Source organism: Natator depressus, chromosome 1 (assembly GCF_965152275.1).
Source record: "Natator depressus isolate rNatDep1 chromosome 1, rNatDep2.hap1, whole genome shotgun sequence".
Lineage (NCBI taxonomy): Eukaryota > Metazoa > Chordata > Testudines > Cheloniidae > Natator > Natator depressus.
The window spans coordinates 309632723-309649322 of NC_134234.1; the positions used below are offsets into that span (position 1 = coordinate 309632723).

Here is a 16600-nt window from a genome sequence, read left to right on the forward strand (position 1 = left end):
ATTTGCCTGTACAAATATTTGTTTGATATTCTTGTACAGAGCTTTACACAATATTTTACTGTCTTATCTGCAGATGTGAAACTCGTTTAATAACGAACAATTGCATGTTCTTAGATGTTCACTGACTAAAGCCCAGTAAGTCTAATCAATGGATGCCAGGAATCTCTTTTTATTTATTTTTATTTTTTCCCCTTTTTATAGTTCATGGGTTTTTTTGCAAAGGTGTCTTTTGTGATTCCTTGGAAGATCATGTGATGGGATATGAGGTTTAAGAAGCTTCAAAAATTTGTATTTTGGTTTGTTTGTAGATCTAAAACTTGATTTATTAAAATTCTGATCTTTCTCAAGCAATTGGGAATTTTTGGGGGAGGAATTCAACCCTTGCATTGTATCCTAGCTGCTCCAAAGTAGTCACAACAGGTCTATACAAACCCTGCCTCCTTTGGTGTATTCCCCCCACTGCAGAACACACACCTCTATCCAGGGCAGAGCCATCTCTATATCACCTCCAAAGAAGCCCTGGGACGGGGGAATTCTGGAGCGCGGGTGGGGGCATATTGGGGACCAGGAAAGATGAGATGAATGGAAGTGTGACACAGGGAGACCTGCGCTTGGTGATTCCTCACTGCTGCAGGCCCCATAGGGGAAATGGCACCAGGAGGCACAAATTAGATCAGCCCCAGGGCTTGCCCTATATTGCAGCTTGGGCACCAGCAGCAGCAATAGTATAAGGGCTTTTGCTGGCTGTAACATTACCACAGAGATCTGGCCTGTCCTTGAGGTTTTTAGCCTGATGGGTCAGACAAAACAATGGAGCAACCTGGCACAGTCATTGAGGCCTTCGGGTGTTCACCAGTTTCTCAGAATATTTGGCTCTTGGTTAAAATCCCGCTCTCTCTCTCTCTCTAAATTTAAAATGGAAACCCATCCTCTTCTCTCATACATTGAAAAAACCTGTTGTCAGTTTTTTAATCTAGGTAAAAGAGAAGGTTTTATTTTGCTTCCTTATAGCTTCACCCTGCACATCGCAGGTTAAAGAAGTTGTGTGTACAAGTGAAGAAGTGCTGTGCAGCATAGAGAGTACAGGAGAACCAAGAGCAGCAGACCCCAGTTAATGAGAGTCCTGCTATATGACCTCCAAGTTACATCACTCTCGTAGCTGGAGTAATGCCAGGGAAGCTGATCCATAACTGTATACGTTGTTTTCAGGCTGAGGATAGCACTTACCTCCTCATCTCCTCAAGTGAGCCCGTTCCCTGCCTGCATCCTGTTCCTTTTACTTTTCAACTTCTGCTCAGAGGACTACGTCTACTTTTTAATGTTTCTTGTGGCCTCCATTCATATTTGTCCTGAAGAGCAAAAGTTGTGCATTCCCAGCTACGCTCCACTCAAAGCAGGATCAAGACTTAAATGGAGAATCCAAACTTATTTTCAGAGATAAACAGAGGATTAGAGAATTGGAAAAATAGAGGGAATCTTTATATAAACTTCACCAGATGTTTCAGAACAAGTCTCTGAGTTAGTTTGTAGATCTGATGTCTTAAATTGGGGTTAGCCCATAATCCCACTTTCAGTATTTCCAGATTCAGAATTATTTAAATACTCTGGGCTCCAATAGGTGGGTTTCTGTGGAGATGACAAGGACATGGAAGAAAGGCTGGTGAGTAAACAAGATACAGCCAAGCTGATATTGGTCTCAGTTGGCAGTAGCTGGAAGACAAAACAAGCCTGGTCCCCTACAATCACTGATGGATTCTTGAAATGAGAAATTGGGATGTGAGTAAATCAGCACAGATTAGGCACAAATATGGTCAAATGCACAGAAGTCTGATGATTTCTGTTGAGTAATGGTTGATTTCCATCTTAGCCCATAGTTTCCATGCAAGAAAGTGTAACCGCTATATATTTTAAAACTGCACAGCAAGTTATATTAACATATGTCCCTAAAGGTCTGATTCTCTGAGGTGCTGAGCTCTCTCACCAACCATGGGAGGAGAACATGCTCAGCATCATCTCCCAGGCATGCACAACATCTTTCAGGGATGTATTCCCATGGGAAGGGAAATTAATCCTGTTCTCTGTCCTTTAAACCTGTACTCTCTGTAGATGACTGGCTACCACTGGTAAGAGCAATCACACTTTTAGAAAGCTGAGTTGCCAACCTCCATAATAAAAAGAGGAAAACATATTGAAATATGTTGGTAATGGCAGCCATATTGGTCTGACTCCTCTTGACAACTTCCAGTAAAATAGAAAGTAAAAAAGAAATATATTTCTACTTCTGGTTTCACAAGTTTGTTGTATGTAAGTTAAAGATTAACCCTGTACTTGGATACATTTTGAATGAGACTGTGTCTTGGAATGACCTCTCAAAACACTTTAAAGTATCTTTTGTTTTAGTGCATAACAATTGAAAAGCTTAAAAAGATTGCAGGGAAATTAGAGATATATCAGTGATGCGTTGTCACACAGAGAGAACTGAATTAGGAGCAGGATTCCATCTCTCCAGTGGCTGTGTCCTGACCCAGAGTACATACCAGGAAGGCTCACAGTAACCTCTTATTACTGTGTAAACCAGGATATGCACGGCCAAATGATCCTGAAGGTTGTCGGATCCAGAGGAGAAAGAAAACACAAGTCTCAGTGCCTGCTCTCTGAGCAGGAGCCAGGGAGTTGGTCGGCATGAGCTCACCACCAGTTTGAGCAGCTCTTTTCATATTTTGTCCTTCTTGCTGTCTTCTGTGGGGCCCTGGAGGGTTTCTCAGTTTCCTGCAGTAACATGTGAAGAGGGGAAATAACCCATGTATAGGGAAGAGAGATGGTCAGGGATGAAATCCCTGTACTATTAACAACCTTCCTTAAAGAAACTACAGTTTTCTCAGAGACTCTCTTTCATGCATGCAGGGATGCTCTGTCCTCTCTCCTTTGACAATTCCATTTTCAGAGCTGTCATCTGCAAGGATCTGTCTGTCTACCCTCAAGATCCCCATTTAGTCTCCTCTGTCCCATAACCAGTAGGTCAGCTGCTCATCAGCTTGGACATCAGGAAAGCAATATCTTGGATGATGTCAAGTCCCAGCACCTTGCCTGCAATATTTGGGTTGGGCAGCTGAGTATGTGCGATGTGGCTGTCTCTAGGGTGGGGGCCCTGAGGATTCCAATTCACCCCCACATCCATGGAGCCAAGGCAAGCTACAAAGGTCCTGAGGCTCTGCACCTTGGAGGCATCTTAGGTCAGGATTTGATCCTTAGTTGATTAAACATTAGTATTTGAGAGTGGGTAGTTTAGTACCTCTTTGCCAGTGGTAACTGAAAGGAGATATATGCTGACTTCCTGGTTGAAAGACATGTGGCAGATAGTATGGTTATTTTAGGATCTATGGTGATAAACCAGTTGTGCAGGTAGATGAAAACATAAACAAGTTTTTCCATGTGAAATAACTATAACTTTAACTTTAAGGGGAAAATTCCACCTTTTAAAACCCTCTTGCCTGTGGGCTTTATAATTATAGACATATAAAGATGATTGTACCTAGACACACACACACAATGAGTTTCTATAGACAATGTCTTCCATGAGTAGGAAATGTAGCAATTAGAGATTTTTATTTTCCAGCATTTGCCATGTTTACTATTGAGCAAAACTGTAATCTGTATATATGCTTTGATTTATTCCCAGGCTAGAAAATACATTGAATCGTTACCACATATGCCTCAACAGGATTTGAAAGCAGTATTTCGTGGTGCCAACCCATTAGGTAAGAATTTGTTAGGGTTTTCAGACTGATGTAATTTGGTTCCTTCACCAGCATCTGAGCTCAAGTTTTACTGTTGCTATACTAAACCCAGCCGAATGACAACGGGGTGCAATGTCATAAGGATTACCAAACCTCTTGATTCTGAGACCACCATTTTACTCTAATTAAGCCTATTCAGACCCTTTTCTGGGTAGGAAGAATAGGCAGGTAGCTCCCAGTGAACAGCAATTCATGGATTAGAGGGCAAATGGCTGCTTTCAAAAAGTAAAAGCCAGTCAAATATTGCATAGCTACACAGATAGAAAGAGAACTAGAGTTAGAGCAAAGCGAAAATTTGGAACTGCCTAACAGAAAAATGATCAAAAATGTTTTATTTGAAATGAGTACCCATCATCTTTTTGCTCCAGTATGGTTCAAACCAAAGATCCTAGAATGTAACGACTCTTCTGGGACATACTAGGCCATCAGTATTTTATTTAAATGGGGTTCCTCTTAAATATGACCCACTGTTAGAAGAAAATACATAAATACCGAGAATTAATGAGGCAACATTCTCAATAAGCAAATTAAAATGTAACTAAATCTGTAGAAAAATACGGGGTTTAATCCTACTCTGCATCAACACACAATAAAAAATTTAAGTTACAATGTGTCAGTGTTTCTAATCCCATGCAAAGGTAAAGCAGAAACGTTTTTAATAATTAGTATTTTTGTCTGATAGTGAAAATATACTGAAGTTAAGCAACATGTTTATTGATAAGGTGTTGATTTGAGATCTCACAATTTAACTGGGAAACGGAGTGCCGTTCTCTGATACAAATGAATTAAAAGATAAACTGTCTGAATCAACATTTTGCCACTTGCTCTGGGCCACTAGAACAAATGTAAGCAGCAGATAGTGTGATTTGAGAAAGATGCTAGTAAGAAATATAATGCATTAAAGAGGAAAAATCAAACAAAAAATCTAATGGTGATTGTTTATATGTTAAAGCAATAAAACTGCTTACATTTTCATATATAAATTATAATATATGTATATTAAAAACATAATATATAAACCACTTTTAGTCCTCCAAATATCTCACATGTATAATATTGTATAGTTTTATGCAAATTTAAAATGAATACATTTTGAACATATTCTGTGACTGTCCCCTTTAAGGCTACTTTACAATCGTCATATGAACATTTTTTATGGGTACAAATAATTGCAAGTACAATTTTTTATGGGTACAAATTGCAATAATTGCAATAATCTTGCACTCACAATTTAGGTCACTTTGGTCCTAATACTGCAGGCACATATGCATATGCTTAATTTAAGCATGTGCACTCATGTACTTAATTTTAAGCATATGACTACTGATGTGCTTAACATTAAACACGAGCTTAAGTGTTTGCAGGGCCAGGGCCTTGGAAGGAAGTCTAAATCAGGTCATTTTAGACATCCTAACTGAATCCTAACTTGTACCCATTATAACCTATGTCATGCACCAACTAAAACAGAGGCCTGTTTAATGGCTGAAAATTCTACTCTGAATGTGTATCTTCATAAGCCATGGGCCGTATTGCACAAAAGAATGCTTTTTACATGATCGTGGGAGAAATGATGATATACTGTGTGTATACGGACACAGTTTGTGTCTGATATTTTTTTCAACCATTAATTTTCCTTTTTCTTGCACTAAATATCAAGAACAAGGAAAAGGGTGATTCTGAGGTAGTATGTAAACTTTCACTATGAAATATCTTCACTTCTAGACTTTCTGTTTAGCCACATGACATGTTTTAAATTTAATTTGAGTGTCTTTTTTGCCCTAGCTGTAGATCTTCTTGAGAAGATGCTTATATTAGACAGTGATAAAAGAATAACTGCCTCAGAAGCACTCGCACATGCTTACTTTGTTCAGTATCATGATCCTGATGATGAGCCTGAGGCTGAGCTATATGATGAGTCGATAGAGAATAAAGAACGAACCATAGATGAATGGAAAGGTAAGGGAGAATTGTACGCAGCTGTGCAAACGAGCAGCAAAAAATGTATTTGCTTAAACAGTTTTTGTCTGGTTCTTGCCCAGGGAATTGCAACACAACTTGAAGTCAGAAACTTCAGAATAACAAGGCAAATCTGTGTGTATTTCCCCCCTCTGGTTCTAGTCCCTCTTTCCATCATCTGATCACTGGATTTTCCTCAACACGCACAGCCCCATGTGAAGGCAGGTGCAAGTGATCTTGTAAGGATCCTGTACTTTTATTCTTCTGTAGACTCTTGTGGGCCAGATCCTCAGCTGGGATAGTGGAACGACGCGAGTTTACATCATGTGAGGTTTTGGCTCTGACCCTTCTTCTGCAGTCATAGCAAACGTGTCTACCAAATGGCCTGTTAATGGTTTCCTATGCATGCAATCACAGTAAAAGCTAAAGCAAATTAGGAGTGCGCACCCATGGTGAAGTTTCCCTTTGTGTAGAGGGCCAGCCTGTGGCCTTTGCACCATTTCAATTCCAAAAGAATTATGTGGGATTAAAGTGCTGAGTATGCTTTTTGTTATCCCTTTCTACAGGGTGAATCTGAACCCCAATGCTTGCCCAAACTGTTTTTCCAGTTGTATAGTGGGCTTCCAGAAATTTGACCTCATATGTGCATGGCCAGCTGCTGTGGCCATTAAAAGGTCTGTTGCAATTCTACCTTTCAGCACACCCATGTCAACAAGAAACTCTCCCTCAATATTTTTGGACATTTTTTTACATATTCCTTTTGAGATGGAGGAAATTGAAAACATGGAAGATAAAGTGGAGTGCACAAGACATCTTGAGTCTTTCTTAAATCTCCCATCCATGTGGTAGTTGGAGAGGGTGCAGGAATAATCATTGCCCCTGGCTGGGTTCTCTGAGCGCATGCTCTCTATTTAGCACCTCCTCCTAAGAGTCGCAGTCCAACTGCCTAGCCCCCGGGACCAGTGGTGATCCCTTAGGCACACTTAGATCCCTTAAGCACACCCTTTCCCAGGATTCCACCTCCTGGACACTGTGTGTTTACCATTTAACTCTTCAGGGGCACATGGCAATGAAAGCCAACAGACATACAGACAGCCTTTGCACAGGATTCTAAACACAATTACCCTTTGCTTACCATGAGGAATACACAGATCTAATAAACACACCTATATGCATTTTCACTGCCTCCGTTTCCTTACCACTCTGTAGAGTTCTTTGGGGTGTCCAGGATCCTTCTCCTGCAGCTCATGGCTTCTCTTCAGAAACTTGGAACTTCTCTCCCTCTCTGTCAGCTAACTTTCTCTGACCTCGGCTGATCCTGCTGTTAAACAGGATGCTCCTCTCTCCTGTCCAAAGCTTTCCTGAGTCTCCCTGACCCACCTAGCCTCAGTGGCTTTTAAAAGCCAGCATCAGTCCCTTGGTTTCTTTGTTCTGCTGCTGGGGATTTTCCACTCCTACTCCCTTCAGCGAAGTTTGAGTAACTAACTCCCAGCTTCAGCCAACCGACTGTCCCAAGGTGATTCCACCAGAATAGGTAACCATTTTAGGTCTAATGACCAACCATTGACCCTGGTCTGATTGACTTAGAGACATGATACAGCCCCTAACAGCAAACAGTGGGTTCCACATACACAGGCATTCAGAAATACAGCAATTTCATAACACCAACCAGAATTCATAAATGGTACATAGACAGATTCCCCAAATTATCATAGCGGTACACAGGGGGATAGTCTGTAGGCAGAGGATTGTGTTTATTTTTGATTGGCACCCAGACTAAGGTTTTGATTCTGTATTCCATCCAAACTACGGGGCTTCATGTAGCTGGATGCAGCCCCTTAGTTCAGGACTGACCAGTGCAAAGCCAGTACTAATGTACGTATACTACTGGCATAAGGGACTATACTCCAGTGGAGAATCTGTGTAGTGAAGCTCCAGTCTGGCATGCTGCCTTCTCTCTGAGCCCTGTAAGGTAAGTGCCACCCCTCCCACCGGGGTAGCAGCAGCAGCCCGGGGCTCCGGGGACAATTTAAAGGGCCTGGGGCTCCCCTGCTTCTACTGCCCTGGTCCTTTAATTAGCCACCGGAGCCCTGGGGAAGCAGCGGGACTCCAGCAGCTATTTAAAGGACCAGGGCAGCAGAGGCAGCTGGAGCCCTGGCCCTTTAAATAGCCCCTGGAGCCCCCGCTACCCCAGGGCTCTGAGGTCCATTTAAAGGGCCTCCAGCTCCCCTGCTTCTACTGTCTCGGTCCTTTAAATAGCCTCCGGAGCCCTGGAGTAGCAGTGGTGGGGCTCCAGCGGCTATTTAAAGGGCTGAGGCGGTAGAAGCAGGGGAGCCCCAGGCCTTTACATAGCCGACGGAGCCCCACAGCCGCTACCCCAGGGCTCTAGCAGCGGGGATCTGGAAGCAATTTAAAGGGCTTGAGGCTCCAGCCACTGCTGGGAGCCCCAGGCCGTTTAAATTGCCCCCGATGAAGCTGGGCTGCCCCAGTCCGGTGCACCGGCTCTTGCCAGTATGCCGTACAGGGCCATACCGGCTTACTTTCACCTCTGACTAGTGGAGGGTTTGCGGGGGGGAGGGCAAGAATTCTGTCTCCAGCCAATTTAAAGCCACTTTGCACTGCTTACATAGTGCTGAATGGCCCAAGCAGAGAATCCTGCCCTGACCCTTTATGCGGTTCCCTCATCACAAAATGGATATGGCAGAGCTGGTTTATACAGCATATTTTAGCATGTAGTTTAGCTATGGGGAGCCTGGTCAATTGTATGCTCTTCTATGGAGTTTGGCTATGTTGATGTGAGTGCTATAAAGGGGGAGCTTGAGGAAACTGCTCTAGACTAGATCCTGAGCTGTGACTGGGGAGGTCTCAGTGCAGAAGGGGTGCTGCAAAATTAACTGTAAAGGATCTTTGCACTCCCCCAGTTCTGAAGCTGGTCCCTGTTGTAAGTGAGAGCAGACTGATGATTAGTCCCAATTCCACTCTTACCCAGAGCTCCAAGGATCTGTTCCAGCAGCTGGAGATACCTGTAGTTTAAGGGATCCTCTCCAGTGCCTTCTTATCCTCCCTTTCCCTCCCACAATCATGTTCCCATAAACTGGCTGCCTATATCTGTGCCACCCAAGAATCCCTCCACACTGGTGAAATCCTACAGAGGCTGAGTTATAGTAGTGGTGTAAAGCTATGCTAATGCAGGGCAGGAAATGGGCCACAGTGTCCAGTCAGGGAAGAGCAACCCTCTGTTAACCTGAGGAGGGCGCTCTCATAATTCTGCTACCTCTGGATAGATGATGAAAGCTGATTCATAGAATATCAGGGTTGGAAGGGACCTCAGGAGGTCATCTAGTCCAACCCCCTGCTCAAAGCAGGGCCACTCCCCAACTAAATCATCCCAGCCAGGGCTTTGTCAAGCCTGACCTTAAAAACCTCTAAGGAAGGAAATTCCACCACTTCCCTAGGTAACGCATTCCAGTGTTCACCACCCTCCTGGTGAAAAAGTTTTTCCTAATATCCTACCTAAACCTCCCCCACTGCAACTTGAGACCATTGCTCCTTGTTCTGTCAATTCTATGATTGCCATCAACTGCTCCCTCCACAAAATTTGTATGCTGCAAAGCCCGCACGTGTTGCCTTGCACATATCTTGTCTAATATGAATCCGTGCTGCATTTGCTGCTGTAACTACAGGTGCTTAATTTGTTTGTCTGCTATTTCCTCAGATGGTTGAGCCCTTGACAGGAAAGTTTAACAATTTCCTTTTCACAAAATTAATTCCTCTTCATGATGCAAGCCTCTTTTTAAATGGTTGCAGAGGCAAACTTGGCTTAACACTTCCTGAGCTGAAACTGGGAAGTGGGGATAACTTCTCTATAAAAAGCAAGAATGTTTCATGCAGCAGCAGCAGATTCTGGTGCATCAAAAAGATGGTGAAATTAACCCTTGTTCAAAGGCCCAGCCCAAGGCCTATGGGCCACGTAAGCCTTCAAAATAGGGCTTGCATAGAATTGAAGCTGATCATAGGCCTTGTTGTTGGCCCTCTGCTCAGGGATGAATTTCACCCCAAGAGATGTATAGCTCTCCTCATTCTCTTCTCTACATACTTCATCTGTCATTAGAAAATGGCCTTTGAAAAACCTAATGCTCTGAAAATCAGACAAATACTAAGTCTGATTCTGTGGTCTGTTTATTTCAGTTTAATTATTTTGACTTTTAACTGTATGAATAGAAGCAGAAACATTTAGGTGATCAAACAATTTCTCTGAGGAAAATCACAATTAATATTTCAGATGCTGCATTCCAGCAAATGTGTGTGCTCATTCCATGTGCTGAATAATTAAGTGCATAGGCAATCTTATATAAGAATTATTTGAGAGGTTTGTTTGGTTAGCATTTCTTTAATGGGTTCAGGTAAAAGCATTCCTTAGTGAGGCTAACCTGGTTGAAATTCTTGAAAGGGGAGAAATCAAGGGTTTCGGATTGTTTAGAAAGAAATGTCCTTATCTCCTTTGTAGGTCTAAAGAATGGCTTGATTGAAATAATATTTTTGCAGCTTTAGCTAGGAGAGCATTAAAACATGGCAAAATATTGTCATTTTGTTCTTATTAGGGAAGAATAATATTCCAAATGAAGGAATAGAGCCATTTGTGCATGATCGCTTGTAGACATTTACTAGAAAATCCCGCACAAAACTGAAGAAGTTGCAGATCCTCTAATCTGATCACAACTGAGTTTCTGTATTACAAGAAACTGACACATTATGAAGCTTTGATATAGTATTTTTGCCTCTTTTCTGTTAGAATTTCTCTGGAGACTAGGAAGCTGCTTCTTCTGAGTCTTAAGGCATTTATGGCAATGTTACTGCTGTGTTGAGGGAGGGTTTAATGCTGCTTCCACCACATATACAAGTTCTTGATTTTTAACATTCAAACATTTACAGTCCTTGGTTTTGCTAAGTAAAACAACTGTATAGGCCCAGTTATGGGCTGCTTTACTAGTGCTTTACTAAACTTCAAATAGAAGTTTTTAATCCTTGGATACAGTCCATATTTGAAGCTTATTTATAACAAAAATGTAAATAGCCATTTTGTAAGTATTACAGCTTCCTGGGGGCCAGGGGTGAGAGATGGGTTAGTTAGTATGTTCCTGACCGTCAGTGGAGTTTTGGCTGAGAAGAGATGCTGTGTGCATTCAGACCTGCAAAGTATTTACATCAGTACAATCAGTACGGTTGTGTTATATTGACAAAAAATGCATTACCTGCGGTTTGCATAGATAAGTACCCTATTAAATTTATACCATAAATGAAGGAATACCAGGAACTAAAACTCCAGCACAGAATTCAAACAACTAGGGGAAGAACGTGCATTGTTCCTTTTTTAGTCTGTTATTAAAAATATATTTTAATCTGAATTTTTTTTATTGGTTTGTAAGGAAAAAACTACATTCGATTTAAGCACATTCACAGAGTAGCACAGTGTACTTCATTTAGTTTTGGGACATTGAAAGGGAGATGTGGGAGGTATAACAATATACCGTCCCTTGTTGGTTGTCAATGGTCTCGGGAATAAATGAAACCGCTAATCTCACATTTTGTAAAAAGTTCTATGAAGGATCTGTTTTCTGAGACATGAATCCTGCAACATGTAAAAACAGCATGTTGCTTTAACATCTGTGTAGTAATACATTTTGAACATTCTGTTTTGCATGCACATTTTAGAATCAAAAGCCTTAAATACTGAATTATTTACCTTGCATCACTTGATTGCAGGAGTTACAGTGGAATGGGGTGGTATTTTTATATATCAAACTTTTTACATGCTTTTACTCATAATATCTGTTTGCCCTAAATCTTTAGTGCCTATGTGTATTTTGTTGAGGTTTTTTTATATCTGACATTTTTCATATTTTGGTATTTATATTCCATGTGAGCAGTAATAAAGGATAGATTAGCAAACACAGAATTTACTATATTCCCTAACCGAAAGCATTGGTAAGGTAGAGTTAAGGCTGTAAATCAGCCATTAATTGATGATGTTTTAATAATACGGTGATTTCAAATCAGGGGTATTTGGGGGTGGGTTAAAAGTCTGGAATTTCAAATGTTTTAGTTATTGAAAAACAAAATTAAAAAATCCATCACCTAACTGCCAAAAAGAATACTCCTGTTGAGGTACCCAAAACAACCTTAACTCTGCCTGCTTATCCTACTTCTCCTGCCAGTGAGAGAACCCCACTAGCTGCAACAATAATGAAATTAAGAGCCTGATCCTCTTTTTACTTATATCAACCAGTGAAAATCAAGAGTAACTCAACTGAAGTCAGTGAAATAACACCTGTGTTAAGACAGCTAGGCTTGGTCATTCCTGTTTCACATATGAATTATTCTTAGAACTGGTAGAAACATTTTGAATTTCACAACTTTTTGACAAAAGAGAAATTTGTCTGAGAAAATCCTTTTATCTGCAACCAGCTCCAATTATTATGCAATGGTATTTCAGTTTTGGGTGATACAACCCACGGCTACCCTTCTAACCTAGATCAGGGATGGCATCTCAGATGTGCTTTGGCAGTACATGAAGGGTCGTATGGTTTTTGGTCAATATGTTCAGGATCAGGCAGTCCTAAGAGATTTTGAGAGGATGTACAAAAAGTACCCTAGGAGTTCTTGTTCCCCAAAATTCACACGATCCTCCCTCTTAACACTTGTCTCCCTACTGCCACCTCCCAGCCCAATTCACTCAGCTCTTTTCCCCCAAGAGGCTAAAGCTTTTCAGCCAGAATTTGTGACCAGACTGGAACAAAAATATTGTACTTTGCTTAACAACATGTTAGTAACTTTAGAAGAACTGACATTTAACGATTCCACTTTTGAAGTGTACATTAATACACTTTTGAAGTGTACATTAATATTCATCAATTCATATAGAGATTCTTTGAGCTAGTTTATTGCCGGGGGATTATTCCGTTGCTTTGATACATACTATAAAAATCTGAGGAATAGTCTTCAAAGAAAACTTAATCAGCAATGACAGAATATCGCCAAGTGCTTAGGTGTCTGGCTTCCTTTGTTCAACTCTCAGGTGAGAGATTCTCTGGTGGATAAGCCTGAGCTTATGTGTAATTTTATTTAATGAAAGCCATCTTGATAGTAGAAAAGTCCTACTATCTCCATGTAGTCAATAGAGCAGGACATGTGAAATGGATGACAATAGAATAATCCTTCTAGGAAGACCAACAAAACAAATAAGAACATTCCAGTCAAAATGTTTGAATTTGGGTGCTTAAAGTTAAATCCATATTTATTCACCTGAATGAAGGTGGCCTGATTTTCAAAGGTGCTGAGTGTCGTCACCATCCATCAACACCAGTGCCAGTTCAGCAGCTCTGCAAATCAGATAAGTCTTTCTTTTAGGTGCCTTAATAGGTAGTTAATCAGGTGGCTGACTTTCAAAATGTGGCTTTTAAGTTTATAGTGACTCAACTCTCAGCAGGCAACTGCAACTCATATTCAAGTAGAGTCAGGTTTGTTTGACTCAGCATTTCGCTGTGTAGTAGAAAACTGATTTTCACCCAAACAGTATACCAAGGGAAACAGGGTTGCTTTTTCCTCTTTTGATTCAATTCTGTAAAGTTGTCTATTTTTATTCTATATTATGAATAATAATAATAATTAATAAAAGGAAACACGTAGCATTAATTCAAGTGCTTACCCAATTATCTTTATACAAAGAGCCTAAAGTGTTAACACTTCTTGAGAGAAAACCAAATAAACCAATTCTGGATTCTTAGATCAAGTTGTTTTTGAAAGATGTGGCAAAAAAAAGGGGCAAAGATAGATTTCAAAAAAAGTGCACTGTACTGATTTTCCAGCCTGTTTCAAGAATGCCCTGTCTGATTTCCTCTAAACATTCCAGGATGGATTTTCCTTGGCACAGGATAACACAAGAAAACTTTCAGATTAATAGATATAGGCTAGATGAAAGTAGAGGAGTGATCATAACTGGGACTTTAATAGAAACCAACCAAATAATGTTAACTGCAGAGAGACTATGTCCTCTCATTAATCCATACAAACTCCAGGCTCATGTACATCTCCACACTGACAGCATTTCATGATGGAAACAAATAATCTCTCTTTCCATGAATAATATGATCCTGAATATTTCCTGCAAGCAGAAATTTCTACAAGTTTTATTACAACAATTAATATTATTTATTACTGCTTCTCAAGCACAGTAAGTGCTACATCGAAATAAGGAGACCCTGAAGGCCTCATTTACATAAAGGATTTCTCCGAGTTGTTAATGGAATATTGGCCTAATCCCAAAAGAAATTGATAGCACATTTCTCCCTATTTTTTATCCTTCAAACTTAAGTCCCTAAGTGGTTGATGCTGAGCAGAGAACCGAGCACCTGAAGTTAATGGGGGTTACAAGTGCTTGGCATCTCTCAGGGTATGTCCTTAGAGCTTCCTAAGTCTCCATGACATATTGCTGAGGTTTGCAGCCAGGAAATTCCTGGCTGTTTAATCAGTTAGAAAATATCTCAGAATGCAACGGCTCGGAACACCCCATTTGGAGTTGAATGCATTATGCAGTACGCTTCCTTAGCTGCTGCAGCACTTCCACTCATTTTGGCACAACATCTGCAGTAGTACTCTCAGTAGAATAGATGGCGTGAGAATAGAATAAGCAGTTTAATAACTGCAAAAGCATAGCATACACAGCCTCCAGTATTCATTTCTAATACCGTCTCCGACACCAGCTTTTGAAGAAATTAAGGCCTGGACCCTGGGTTGCATCTGAGCAAGGCTCAGTGGCTCAAGGCTGCTCTTTTTTATACCAAGCTGTCTTAGGCTCAGAGGGGCCATTCTAGGAGCTAGGGATCAATCACTGGGTCACAGAGACAGCCCAACTGTTCCCGCCTGTATCCCAGACATGGGGGATTGTGCAGAGTAACACAACTCAGGGATTCCTTTCAACTGGGGGAATCCTCTGGTAGTCAGTAAAGCAGTCATCATGACTGCTTTGCACCACCTGAGCAGTGCAAAGCAGCTACTGCAGGGGCCAGGATCTGGCTCTAAGACGTTACCTAACATTTAAAGACTATTTTAAAGAAATGCCATTCATGCTTACTGCGTACGTGCACACTCTCTCTCTCTCTCACTGCCCCAGTACATGGATCTTTTTACTAAACCAGTTCACATGAGCAGGTTGATCAGCTCTAAACACTGGCCAGTGATCAAAGGCTTGTTCCTGTGCCAGAGTGAAATATGTCATTTACTTCAGTGTGGAGAAGATCAGGCCCTTAAAGTCTCTTTCCAGTTTGAGAAAAAGGTGCATTTAACAAAAAGGAGCCATAATTGTGATTTTTTTTTTTTCTGTCAGTTAAAAGATGTAACTTGCTCCTCGCTGAAGGGAAATTGCTGTCATCGTGGAAAGAAAAGGGGCTGGGCAAGAAGGCAGGGCAAAATGACACTGCATTTTGGGCAAGTCTTGGTGTAAGCAGGCTTGAGAGCTAACATGCTGTACAGCAAACGAATATCCTATAAGAAAACCTTAAATCTACATACATTACAGCACTACCCTCAAAGGACAAAGTGTAACTGCAGAGGTTCAAGTGTTTAATTTATGTTTGAACACAATGGATTGAGAAATGGAGGAAGAACACTTTTCTGCAGCTAAAGAAACGTGATGGCAACATGTACATTAAAATAAACATGTTTAGGCTTTTCTAAAGGTTGCATGTTATATTATATTTTGTCTTTCATTAAGCCATTCTGGCAGCTCTTTGACAGCATACTCTGCATTTCCTGTTCAGGGCTAGTGTGTTTTTGTAGTCAACTGCTGGACACAAATACGTTATAAAATAATATCTTAGAGCATGATCCACAGTCTATTGAAGCCAATGGAAAGACTCCCACTGACTTCAGCAGGCTTTTGATTAAGTTCGTAGTAAGGTTAGAAATACAAATAATTTCATTGTACTTGTGTTCTGTTTTGCCTTGAATATTTTCTTTTTAAATCAATACCCGTATGATGCTTGTCAGCTACTTTAGGCTAAAGGTCTACATGCAGTCACTACTTAAATGCTATGTATTTCAGATTCAGATAGTTCACACCTATTTTTCTTTTTTGTCCCCTCCAGAGATTACATATGAAGAAATGATTAGCTTTAAACCACCTGATTTAAAAATGGATAGCCTGGAAATAGAACAGTAAATACAACCAGCTGTGTTTTGCCTTGCTGCACTATCAAGACTGTTGAAAACATAGCATTACAATTTAACCTATATTCCCAAGAGTAGATTTTACTATCCAAAGATGTTGGAGAAGGAATGGAAGAGCAGGTAAATGATACTGAAGCCAGATGGTTTTTGCCTTGTACTATGAATGTAATCACAGAACGTAAAAGGTGATAAAGAACTGCTTCATTCTGATAAAATGATGCACTGAGTTCTGTTTTCCTGGATTTTTCTGCATGTTTCATTTTATCAGTTGTAATGCCAAAAATGAAGGTAACTTTTTTTATTATTTTGAATAAACTTTTTTTGAAATTGTACATTTAAAGCATGAATGTATGCAAACATGAAAGTAGACGTCCATACACGCAACCAGTTGTTTCCTGGCATTACCCTAATTTTATCTGTTTTTCATTTTTTATTTATAGCTAGTGCCTTTAAGAAAAAGAGGGCATGGTAGTGAGTTAGACATAATATGCAAATGTAGTCATATCTGTGGTGGTCTTATAAACATACTGGCTGTGTCTTGAGTGGTTTAACACCAGTTGGAAATCAATGAATAAAGCTTTGTCATGTTGCCATTTAAAGTGTCTGTTCTCATTTTTTCCATA

The 16600-nt window shown here is 40.5% G+C and overlaps 1 protein-coding gene across 3 annotated transcripts in view; it reads left to right on the top strand.

Annotated features, from left to right (window-relative positions):
* Window positions 1-16075, top strand: part of LOC141980774 (mitogen-activated protein kinase 11-like) — a 47242-nt gene extending 31167 nt beyond the window's left edge. For all 3 annotated transcript variants that reach the window (XM_074942364.1, XM_074942363.1, XM_074942366.1), the window contains 3 exons: window positions 3680-3758; window positions 5580-5753; window positions 15896-16075. In XM_074942364.1, coding sequence (XP_074798465.1) covers window positions 3680-3758; window positions 5580-5753; window positions 15896-15969 — 327 coding nt within the window. In that variant the 3' untranslated portion in view covers window positions 15970-16075. The remainder of the gene's footprint in view (window positions 1-3679; window positions 3759-5579; window positions 5754-15895) is intronic.
* The last annotated feature ends 525 nt before the right edge of the window (window positions 16076-16600 follow it).